General features: G+C 35.8%; 1 protein-coding gene across 4 annotated transcripts in view; it reads left to right on the top strand.

The window, feature by feature from the left end:
- The first annotated feature begins 10,648 nt into the window (after nt 1-10,648).
- Nucleotides 10,649-13,197, top strand: part of LOC113230756 (protein dead ringer) — a 234,463-nt gene continuing 231,914 nt past the window's right edge. For all 4 annotated transcript variants that reach the window (XM_026464837.1, XM_026464838.1, XM_026464836.1 and 1 more), the window contains exon 1: nt 10,649-10,905. In XM_026464837.1, coding sequence (XP_026320622.1) covers nt 10,858-10,905 — 48 coding nt within the window. In that variant the 5' untranslated portion in view covers nt 10,649-10,857. The remainder of the gene's footprint in view (nt 10,906-13,197) is intronic.

The raw sequence follows: 13,197 nt of genomic DNA, 5'->3' as shown, positions 1-13,197 counted from the left end.
TACAAGGTGGTAAAGATTCGCTTGGCTAGCTGGTGCCGCCTTACTACGTCCAGGAATCAAACGACAAAATTTGGCGAAGGAGACTTGGTTTATTGTTTATTATACAACAGCTTACAATAGGCTTACAATATAAGGGTATGCAATAAAAGGGATTCGTCCCGTTTTGGAGGCAAGTGCGACGCAGAGTCCGCGACAAGTCCCGGTGGGTGCGAGTCTTACAAAAAGACACTCACTCAGACGTGTTCTCGTAACCTTAGAAAGATGGGCGCGAGTTCGAGACGCTTCCGGTTAGTATTGAAGATAACCGTAGAAATGCAATCGATGACACGATCAATTTGATACTAAATACTGGTGACAGGTGACTTTAGGGAAAATTTTAACACAGAAAACGTAATTTCTGAATCGTTATTCAGAAATTACGTTTTCTACGCCAATGCCATCTAGCGGTAAACTTTGGAACTGTTTCACGAATATTGCCAAAGTTATTGTGTTACTACTGTAGGTTTTTGTACCATAAACAACAACTGTGTTTCCCAACAAAGTTTTAAGGAATGGTACATTTTTCTTAGATTCGAGAAGAAAAATAATAATTTGAAATGAAATATACAACTTGGCTCTAAATATCACTTTGCAAAAAACGTATGCAGTAAAAGTAGGCAGAAGAGTAAACAAAACAATACTGAACCACGTTTGACAAATTTAATTTACTTGCTGACTCGCGTTCAATATTATTGTTAATTTATCATTGTGCCATGGGGAGGAATAGGGATGCCGAGTTTGCTTATGTGTTGATTGTTTTTTGTTTTAACACGCTTATTATTGCGTAAAATTAGCATTTGTTCTGGCGGAATATTATTCTGAAGTTTTTATTGATTACGTTACACTTTTAGACGATTTTTCCATAGGTTAGACTATATTTATAAATTTAAATAATTCCCAACCTGGGTGTAATACAATAACAAAGTCAATTTAGTAGCAGTACAACTCCTTTTGAAAGAGTTCGTCCAGGGAAGTAGGTACTGCTACCTTCCCTATTTCTGCCGCCAAGCAGTAATGTTAGCATTACTGCGTTCCGTTTTTAAAGGGTAAGGGTGCTGTTGAAATTGCAGACACATGTTGAAATTGCAGACACATGGGACTTGTCAACTTAAGGCTCAGGGTGACGGGTGTAGTGGTAGTGCCATATAGATCTTTGCGATTTAAAGCTCGAGAGGCACTGCAACTGTCATGGACAGGCGTGTCCATGACATCTTACCATCTTGTTGTTGACTTGTTCGTCCCGTCACTTAATGTTATAAAAAAATCTGCAAAATACTAAATAATAAAAATAAATAATGAAATAATAATAATAATAATAATACTTTAATAATACTTTTAATACTACTATACTTCTACTCTTCAGGAGAGAAATTTAAAAATTCTACGATTAAATTAGTCTTTAATTCTATAATTCTTAAACATAAATATTAAATTTTTTATTAAATTAAGTTATAAAATTCCACATATTTTTTTCATCTAACATATGTTATTTGTAAGACTTTCATGTGATAAAAACACTTTTTACATATGATTACATAAGTTTTGTATTTATACCACTTTACAAACTGATTTCGCAGTGGGATAACGTTGATGTCTTTCATACAGTGAAAAGTACAGCGATTTGCGTTGAAATTTCGAATCTATTAATCTTTATAAATTCATAAACGTACATAAAAACCTTAAGAAATCCAAAATAATGTTTCCTTTAAATGAAATTTACTGTTTTAAGCATTTAAGATTCCCGTCATGTACATTTATCTTACTGCCAAGCAGATGCCTCTCAAAAATGATGGGATTTTGCCATAATTGCCATAGTAACATTATAATCTTATGTAATTGTTCTTGGCACAATCGATAGATGACTCTGATAGTACTGCGAGTGAGCACGATCATCTTGATGAAACTAATGAGAATTGAATTTGAATGTAGGTGAACCAAATGATACCACTAGTTTGCGTCAGATGGCGTCACTAAACACTTATTTTTACTCAACTACTACGAAGCTAGTATGTTTGTTATTTTATTAATGAATCGTAAAATATAAACCTCATGGCAATTCTATACATTTTTCTGATGCCGTTGCAAACGAAAATGTTTGCAATGCACCAACATCTTACTCATCCTTATCTTATCTTTAGACCATCATCAGACGGGTTAATGTTAATAATTATTCATTGTATTTACCGATTTATTTAAAAACTAGCTCCGGATCTGTCATACGTATGACGTATATATGGTGGCATATGTGTGACGGGTGAGAATAAGCAACTCTTTAGTAAATTTGCACTCTTTATTACCTATTACCTTTTTTATTTGTATGACATAAAATTAAATAAAGGAAATATACAACCAGGAAACACAACAGACAATCAAGCGTTCAAAATAAAGGATACGTTTATAAATTAACTTAGGATGTGTCGAGAAATAACAGAGCACTCGATAGAACAACGTGCGCGGGATGCTAGGCGCTTATGAAACGAGTTTTTTTTTCAAACAAATTATATATTATTATTTTGGCACCCCCTGAGACTGCTGCCCAGTTTGCTCTCCCTAGATCCGGGGCAGTGATAAGCTTACCAGTGTCGGAAATCCTTGGGAAACAGTTCGTCCAGGAAAGTACTGCCACCTTACCTATTTCTGCCTCCAAGCAGTAATGTCACCATTACTGCGTTTCGGTTTTGAAGGATAAGGGTGCTGGTGAAATTACAGGTACATGGGACTTGTCAATTGTTTTTCAAGGTGATGGGTGTAGTGGCCGCGCCCCTCACAACTTTGCGATTTAAGGCTCTGAACGGCACTGCAACTGTTGTGGACAGGCGTGCAGGCGCATGAAGCATTGGAGGATTGTTCGTCTCGTCAATGGATATTATACAAAAAAAGTCGAACCTACTAAAAATGCAAAAAATAAACATTCGCTATTTTATTATTCTAAGTTATAAAAATCGAGAGCAAAGATCTAACTGACATTTCACCAGCACCCTTGCCCTTTAAATTTAGAACGCAGTAATGTTCATATTACCACTTGGCGGGCCGAAATAAGTAAGGTGGTAATACTTCTTTCGACTAATTCATTCGCAGGGTACGAAGGTAGAACAGTTTTCGATATCTGCATATTAAGTTTATTATGTGTATATAGTAAGAAACCTAAGGATTACAAGGGTTTGTATTAGCAGAATGGCTGGTAATAAAAAAATAAAAAAGCGCTAAGCAAGCAGGCGGTAATGTAGTGGGTAATAGATCTGAGCCGTGGATCACTCGCTCTAAACGCGGGGAGGGGGCGGTTCATCAATCAGCCCGGAGCGATTACTGAAGGGCTGGTGTAGTGGGGGAGAGGTAGCGGTAAGATTTTGTGTTTTTTAATGTATTCCAACCGCCCAACAGTCAGAAGAATCAGCTGATAGAAAATGGCAACCGGCTCGTGAGGGATGCATTACCAGTCGAGGGACTTAACATTCTAAGTTTCCTGTGCCTGTCTTGAATATCAGTAGAGTTGTTTTGCATGGGCCGTTCGAATAAAAACTTCAAATATAACCACAAATTTTTCTGTAACCACACGATTAGGTACCACTACTTATGTAATTCCGAGCTTTCGTTAATATCATTACAAGTCTCAGTATACGCTTGTCGCTACCTACACTACCTAGCTCAACTAGCAGGGGTATTTTGTAGATATTAGATATCCAGGTCATCCTGGTCCTTAGTTGAAAATTGGATCTTAAACCATTTACAGAGCGTTTAAATTTGATGTTTAAAAAAGTGAATTTATTTACCTTGATAGACTTTTGATTGAAGATTAAAAAATTGTAAGTAAACAAAGTCGTCAGAGTGTCATTGATATATTTTGATAGAGAAGAGCGTTTGAAATGGCAATGTGATGCCGTTGGCTGTCTTTGTACAGAGCGAGCAAAGGTGATTTTGGAGCTATTTTAGCATTCACCTTATTTAATTTTTGTTGATGACATTTATTACATAAAAAAAAATATTTCAGATTTTTTTGTATGATACCAAGAATAGAATAGAAGAATAATATATTTCATATTACCAAGGAACGGGACGAATAAGTTGTCGCTCGTCGTCGTGCCGTTTAGAGATTCCATTTGCAAAGTTCTGAGAGTTACTACCACTGCACCCGTCACCCTGAGACGTAAATTGACAAGTCCCATGTGCCTGTAATTTCACTAACCTCTTAACCTTCAAAATTGGAACGCAATAATGTTCACATAAATAGGTCAAGTGGTCGTACTTCCCTGGACTACCTCTTTCACAAGGAGCTTACCTTACCTATTTCCTATTTCTGCCGTCAAGCAGTAATGTCCTGGTGCTGGTGAAATCACAGGCAGGTGGAACTTGTCAACTTATGTCTCAGGGTGACAGGCGCAGTGGGAGTGCCCTTCATATCTTTGCGATTTAAAACTCTGAGTGGCACTGCTGCAATTGTTACGGTCTGGCGTGTCGCTTTCCACATTCCAGGTGCACAACTTGTTCCTCTAGTCCTAGGTATAAAAAAACTTGCAAGAGAAAAAATATAGAAAACAGCATTGAAGCCTTGTCTCTATATTGGGTACTTTACCCTAATCTTAGTCTGATAAATAAAACCCGTTGACAATTTTCTTGTGAATTGTACCCTAGCAGAAATTGCCGTAGTGCGGAGTTCGACAAGCGATTGATCGGCTGTATTAATTGTTGCTGTCGAGACCTATCACTCCGTTTAACTGCCATTACCCATTTCGAGCTTAGTCTTACGTTATTTTGTTTAATTAATATGATTAATTCATTAATTTTCTGTCTTTACATCTTCTCGAAATTTATAGATACAAATGTATAAGCCGATTGGCATTCAAGAGCTTACAGCAACCTCGCTCAACGTACAATACGTTTTTTTATATAATACCTAGTGACGGTAAATATATGTATTTTGCGGTAAACGAGAAAAAAACGATCCTGAATACTATGAAGTATAGACGCGGGAAAATGATAGGACATTTGATACAACACGAAAACTTCTTGAAGACCATTTTGGAGAGAAAGATCGAGGAGAAGACGGGAAGAGGTTGTCCTAGGCGCAGTTACATAGACCAAATAAAAGAAAAGACCGGTGTCGTGTCATACAAAGACGTCAAGGAACTGGCTTATATGACAGATGATTGGAAGATGCTCCACCGACAATATAATAACTCTTAAGTTTGATGATGACGATCTAGTGACGGGACGAACAAGTCGTGCGCCTGATGGTACGCTACACGCCTGTCCATAATAGTTGCAGTGCCACCCATAGTTTTAAATCGCACAGTTCTGAGGGGCATTGCCACTGCGCCCGTCATTCTGAGACATAGGTTGACAAGTTCCATGTGCCTGTAATTTCACCAGCATCCTTACCCTTCAAAACCGGAACACAGTAATGCTCACAGTACTGTTTGGCGGCAGAAATACGTAAGTGGCGAAAGAAATAGATAAGGAGTTCTACTGCTACTAAACACGGTATTATATCCATGCAAAAGCAAAACCTTGCCAGCATTTTGGCTCCATTTAATTTGGCCCCTATTTCAGTAGATAACCTTGTAACATAGTTCGCTCTTTCTTTCTTTGTAAATAAACAAATGACTTTTTCCAAGATATCCATAATCCATTTCTCGAATAGAAGGATTTGGCGTAAAATTCGGCAGGTAGGTAAGCGATAACAGATGCGGCAACAGGAAGGCGCTTCAGTTTGCGCAGCACAGAGACAAGTCACATGTGCCTGTAATTTCTCCAGCACCCTTACCCTTCAAAACCGGAGCACAGTTACGCTGACGTAGTTGGCGCCAAAAATAGGTAAGTGGCGAAAGAAATAGCTAAGGTGGCAGTACTACTCTGTATGAACTCTTTCACAAGGAGCTCTACTGCTACTAAATATTTTATTATTTATTTTAGCATTTATATTTTAACAGTTATATAAAATAAATATTTATTTATTTTCAATTTGGGTAATTAACAGCAAATGACATTGATGTACCTAATAACATGATAAAGCTGTAATAATTCAGGAAACATTCGCAAAGTGAATTTTATAACGGAATCGTCTAAAAGTCATGTAATAGTGTTAAATCGTATGACAAAGCAGCAAATCTAGTGTAAATATTACATAAATCCTTCCAGTTTATCGTATGTGTGTAACTAGTTCTGTGTTCGTATAGAATTATACCACGTATAGGTATATTATGCTATGTACAGCCAAGAAGTTGTAATAGATACCTATATCTATATATTTTTAGTAGCAGTAGAGCTCCGAAAGAGCTTGTCCAGGGAAGTACTGCCACCTTACCTATTCTGCCGCCAAGCAGTATTGTCAGCATTACTGTATTCCGGTTTTGAAGGGTAAGGGTGCTGGTGATATTACAGGCACACGGGACTTGTCAACTTATGTATCAGGCATTCAAATTATGACCATAGGGTATCTAGAAAAGTACGCGTTTTAATACAAAACAAAAACATACTTGCTTGGGCCTGAAGCGTGTAATTATATTTAGTACATTCTAAAGTAATTGAGCGTTTAGCGCTTTTCCCACTCTACTTTGTTGTGGATCTTAGGAGGTTATAGTGACAAGATCAAGACTTGAGTCTTTAAGTTGAATATTGTTATATAATTATGATAGGAGTACTGTATAATAATATGGTGACGTCATTTTATGCGAAATAAAGAAAAGAACTTGCTAATCCCCCGTGAAGTTAAGCACTGCCTGGAAAAATGTTACGTCAAACGTAATTTGAATTTGTAGAATAGATTTGCGGTTACGGCCCGCTGTTAACACAGCAAGAAGATTTACAGACTGGTAGGTACGTTTGCAAAACATAGATTTTTTCTTATAAAAATATTCATTTATGATGACAATATTTATTTGAACCACTGGTCACTCGAATAAGAACGTTTGATCGAAATGAAAAGACGATAGAAGTTTTTCTTTTTTTTTAAATTAAACGTTCTGGTATTTGTGGCCAGTATGGAACATTATATTGTGCCTCGACTGGTCATAAGATTACAAAAAGAAGTGACATTTTGTCGCCTTACTTTCTCAAACTCGTATCTTAAAGCACAAAGTACCTGGAATGCAAAATATGCATTGTATATACAAATTTGCTGGCTGATTTAATATCACATTTTCTTCATATTTACACACTGGGTCTTACCTATTTTTAAAGAAATGCATCCAAATTAACACTCTTGATACGCAATTTAAAATAAACAGAAACTTTAATAATCACTCTTTAAGACACGTGACTGAGAAAGTAAGGCATCGATTTAGTATACCACGGAACACTGCTGTTCAGTACGTTACATAGAAAATTAGCAAAAAGAATGACTTCAATAGATTTCAATCAAACGTTCTGGTGACCAGTGGTTCACATGAACGTTCTTATTATAACGCAAACTTTTTTTAATGGTGTTCCTTTAAATATGTCCATAAGTACATATGTTTATACCGTCAATGGAAGATTAATCATTAAGTTGAAGCAAGAAGCATATACCGCAATGGTGAGTTTTTAATCTACAAGTTTCAAAGCCATGAAAAAAGAATAAGATAAAACTACCGATAAATAATTCTGTGGCATTGTATAGTACGTACCTATTCATCAAATTGAATATGTAAACAGTGTGTTGTACTCTAGAGGTAAATCGACATATTTGATCAAATTAAAGTTTTTTTAAACTATTATTATTTAGTAGCGTACAGTTTACTCGCTCAAAGTGAATCAATTATCGATTATTATCTCGTGAAATGTTTGTTTTAATTTTATAATTTTTAAGAATAATTAAATGACTTTTGAAAAAAAAAATGTTGTAAGTTTCACTTTGGTAGGCAAAGACTATGAACCGCAACACTCCTGACATGCTCCTGAGAAATCTTTTTCGTTTCCACCACTTGCACCGCAATAGAATTCATTCTTGATTTTTTTTTTTGAAAATTCACTGGGTATTTTAACTGTAGCCTATAAATTGCATGGAATTAAATGTAAACCGTAAATACTAAGGGCAACGTGCTCTGTACAGTGTAGACGTCATGTGTTTTTTTCTATAAGAAAATCGACACGTCCTAATAGAGGCGAGTCATCAATATCGTGCCGCTTTCTAAATCGTACCACTTCTAGATAGCCTACTAAATGGCTAGTTTCTTTTACACCGGTAGCACCAAATCATGCTCCCTGTAATTCCCCCAATAGCCCGCCATTTCGAGTCGGCATCTATCAAGAACTGTGTGTACAAGCGAAAAAAATATTTTAATGTAGAGTTCGATCTCAATTTTCATATTAATTTGTGAGGACGTAACGCGTGACGAAAGATAAGCAAAAATAACGATGTGTACATACTTTAACCACAAAATGAAACTAGTTTATTGAAGAATTTTGCGAATTGTCCAGTTTTAAGGTTATGTTTCTTTATTCTTTTTTCAAAAAATGATCTAGTTCATTAAATTGTACCACCCGCAGTTAACCCGTTTTTAAATTATACCGGTACGATTTAGCAGACCTGTCAACAAAACACTATACAGAGAGCTGTAGAAAAACATCCAGTCTTTACAAAAACCAACTAGAAGTAAAGGCAAGAAAGCCGAAGAAAACTAAAATAAAACTAAAATAAGAAAAAATGTTAGACCCAAGAGTTACCAAAGAGCAAACAAAGAAAATAAGAAGCAAATAGTGATTTGAGAATATTTGTGCAAAATGCAATCGTTGTTAGTGATAAAAAGGGTCCAAAAGTCGACTGGATTCAATGTACTCGTTGTCAAAGGTGGCTGCACGAGACATGCACTTTTAATCTAGACATTTGTGTTAGCTGTTTCCATATACCTATTGGTCTTTTTTTTCTTAAATTGAAGTGGCAAGTATAAGTTTTATTTCATCTTTTATAATATAACTTTGCGTTTAATTTTTTAATGATGTCAAAAAAAATATTTTGTTAAAAAGTTTGTTTATTTTTTTCTACTGGTACGATTTTAATTCCTGTGGTACGTTTTAAACAACTAGTTGGGTAAATCGTACCGATGGCAAATTTCTGCAAAAATATATACCTATATTTTGCAGAAATTTGCCATGTTATAAAAAAAGTAATACACTAGTTTCTCTGACTGTAGTGGCCAAGATATTGAACTTCATTGTACGTATTCGTTCATCTGTGTAAGTTGCTTTACAAACGAAATACCCGAGTGTAAAGCAAAACTGGTACTATATAACCGACTCTTCCTTAAGGAAGAGTCGGTTATATTGTACCAGTTTTATTTTGCTTTACTGCTACTGAATAAACTTGAGGATCTGGAATAAGTCTATACCAACACTGTAATTTTTTTTGTGTAGAAACTAATTTCTTTAGAACACTGTAATTTTTTTAGTGTAGAAATTAGTTTCTACACTAAAAAAATTACAGTGTTGGTATAGACTTATTCCAGATCCTCAAGTTTATTCAGTAGCAGTATAGCTCCTTGTGAAAGAGTTCGTCGAGGGAAGTACCTGCTGCCATCTTACCTATTTCTACCGTCAAGCAGTAATGCTCAATGGGTTCAGGTTTTGAAGGACAAAGACGCTGGTGGAATTACAGGCACAAGGTACTTGTCAACTTATGTCTCAGGATGTCGAGCGTAGTGACAGCGCCCCGCAGGTATTTGTGATTTAAAGCCCTGACCTGAATGGCACAGCAACTGCCGTGGAAAGGGGTGTCCCTTACCACCAAGCGCACAATTTATTCGTCTCGTCACTTGGTGCCATAAAAAAAGACTTATTTTGAATAGGTACTCGTGTTTATTCAAAAACTTTATAAACAGGTATGATAATAGAGCTTTTTTTTACAGTTGTTCAGGATTGCGACTGTCATCCAGCTCCTTTGACATATTTTCTATATTAAAACTCTAGCGGTCAGAATTTAAACGCGTGTCTTCCATATTAAAACTGTGTACCTAATGCCAAAATTTTATTGCGTGATATCCATATTCAAACTAATGCCAAAATATTATTGTGTGATTTCCATATTCAGGCTCTAATGCCAAAATTAATTGCGTGAATTCTATATATATTAAAGCTCTAATGCCAAAAGTTAATTGCGTGTCTTCCAGATTAAAGCTCTAAGGGTCAAAATTTAATTGTATGTTTTCCGTATTAAAGCTCTAACCCAAAATTTAATTGCATGATTTCCATATTAAAGACATCAACGATTAAAACTTCTTAATTTGAAAATTTTTCTGTCAATTCATGGAAAGAATAGAAATTAATTTCCAGTTTCTGTTTTTTAAGATAGCTTTATTATAAATATTTTTTTCCATCAACATTGATGAATATAATTAGTTTTAGATATTCTCACACATTATCAAACCAGTCTTATTCAGACCATCAAAAGGATAAACGTTGTCATTATCCAGAAAAAAGCGGATTAAGAGGTCTGTTTCATTGCTATTAATTATCCAGAATGGCAATCAGCTTAATTCCCCCAGTAATACACGAATAAAAACAATAAGAGCGGCGGGCGGGGGCACAAATATCACTTTGATATCGGCTCGTTTGATTCGTTGTGACGCGCGACGCCTTAAGGCGGGGCTTACACGGAGAGGGGGCCGCTAGCGCAACGCTGCCATACCTCTAGAACCCACGATCGGTGGTACTCGTGTCCGCGCGAACTCTGATTCCCAACGTCCTGTCGAACGACCCGCGTGTTCTTTTTTCTCAAGTTTCGTTCGTATGTTTCGCGCGTGTGTTGCCTTGTGAACTGAGCCCGTTTGAGGCGTATTGTAGAACGGTCGTTGTGAGAAAACCGCCAAGATTCGGGTGAAGAATCGTGAGCCGGTGCCGGCGTACGCCATGGCCGACGCCGACCGTGACTCGGACTTGGGCGACGACAGTCCCGTGGTGAGTGTTTGCCTTTATTTTTCGTTACTCGTACTTATCAAATTTCGAAACGTGAACAGTTTATGTTCGACGATTAACGACATATAAATAATAAGTACCACTGACTTGACGCAATAACTACATTGTTACTAAATTAGAGTTAAAAACGTTTCAATTGCGTTAAAACATTGGTACTTAGGTACCTAAAGTGGTGCATATAACCAGTACTTCAATGGTATATCAATTGTATAAAACTGTAGGTACGCTTACTCGTATTATTGCAAATACAATTTTTTCACCATGCTTATTTTAAAGAAAATAACCTGCTGCAGTAAATAAGGACACGGTTTCGTCGTTCAATTCATAGGGTTTTAAACAAAAAAAATCTACCTACCTACTTTGAAAAAGTGCATTGTTTATAGACAAAACAATATGACCATGTTGTTGGGCCGGCCGGCCGGCGGCGAATTGCAGTATTTCAACGCATTGCAATATATTAGGATTTGCAAAATAATTGAATTATTTGTTAAAAAAATAAAACACCATGATATTATGTAAGTATTTTATTCTGTTTATTTATAAAGATAGAAAGGTCTGACGGTAAGTACATTCATAGCTTAAATCTGAGACGACGATTTAGTAAATTTTTCGTATTATTACTAAGTAAACTCAAAGTTTTATTTAATTTTTTGCTGAAACTTAAGGAAAGTTCGTTTTTTAAATACGAAAAACTTGCTTTACTCGTCATTTTTGTTTAGTTGAAGTGAAACTTTCTTTCTATAAAGTATAAATTAGTGCCTTATTTTAGGTCGGTCTCTGATTTTTTCAATATCGTTATCATACAGTAATGGTATTGGAATCGCTGTCCGTCACAGTTACAGTGCCATTCAGTGTTTTAATTCACAAAGATCTGAGGATCACCCTGAGACATAAGTTGACAAGCCCCATGTGCCTGTAATTTCACCAGCACCCTTTAAAACCGGAACGCAGTAATGCTCACATTACTAATTGGCGGCAGAAATAGGTAAAGAGGCAGTAGTTCCCTCGATGAACTCTTAGAATCAATAGCATGGTATCTTAAATTATTGTACGAGAAGTATTGTAAGATAGGGTTGAACGTTAGCGAGCGCCCTTACTAGTTTTAAACAAAACTACATGCCAGACGCTGCGTCGTCTACCGGATTTAATTTTCAAATATTATAATAAAAGAATACAGGCAAAAGTATGAAGAGAAATATGAGCAACAATTTTTAAACTATATGTGTGAATGGTCGAGTCAAACGTTAAACGTTCCACTGTTACGTACGAATTTCCTCGAAAGAGAGGGTGTAGGCCATATTCCGCTATGCGGGCGTGTATTGAGACCGTCATCCCTTAGAATAAGGTCAGAAATTGTACGACACTATATCGTATTTGAGAAACAATTAGATCTCAATGCTTTTTTATATAATTCATGGATCTTTTACACTTAACAAGTGATAGAGGCGGTAAATAGAACTACCTACAGTAGTTTTTTAAGAGGGTCTGCCTACTCAAGTTGAAGATAGACTTAATTTCAAGTATTTTATCTTCATTAATGAACCAATTGGGAAGTTATTTTAAAAATTGTGTTTATTTTTTAGTCTCATTGGAATCTTGTTAGCTTGTTATCTTTCATTTTGTTATGTAAACTAACTAGGTGAGTACTGCCTTTGTTTAGTTAGATTAAGCACTTGTTAGATTACTACTTAGGTATTATAAAATTTAATAACGATTACGTGATTAAATACAAACTAGGAACTTAATATGCCGTTAAGAACTACTACGAAAATCTAATCTTGTTAGAACGACTTATTTGTTATGATATAGAAGAGATGTTTACTTTCATATTACTAATTATGTGGTGCTTACACACAAAATATAAATTTATGTCATATACCTATGTACAGTGTAGTACCTATATAATAAGGCAAATTTAAAAAAAGTTTAAGTTTGATAGTTCCTGACCAAGTTAAAATAACCAGAATGATGTAAAAACAAAAATTGGAGGAACTGCCGCAAAAACCGATCCCAAACGTTTATAGCAGGAAATAAAATATCACATAACTACCACAAAGTACAACACATTTTAGCAAAATATACTTTTTAATCACATTCAATATGGTTCAAAATGAATTAGGACAATGTCTGCAAAACATTTTGAATTTCGAATTTGGAAAAAAGAAATGTCGCACACGTGTTGCCAGCGTTCGGCGGCGGCATTTGACAAAATGGCGCCGATATGATTATTAATAACAAATCCGCCCTTTTCAGTTTATAATGTGGACCCTTTTA

This window comes from Hyposmocoma kahamanoa, unplaced genomic scaffold (genome assembly GCF_003589595.1).
Source record: "Hyposmocoma kahamanoa isolate Upper Pololo Valley unplaced genomic scaffold, ASM358959v1 64, whole genome shotgun sequence".
Taxonomy (NCBI): Eukaryota; Metazoa; Arthropoda; class Insecta; order Lepidoptera; family Cosmopterigidae; genus Hyposmocoma; species Hyposmocoma kahamanoa.
This window is presented reverse-complemented; position numbering and strand designations above follow the sequence as displayed.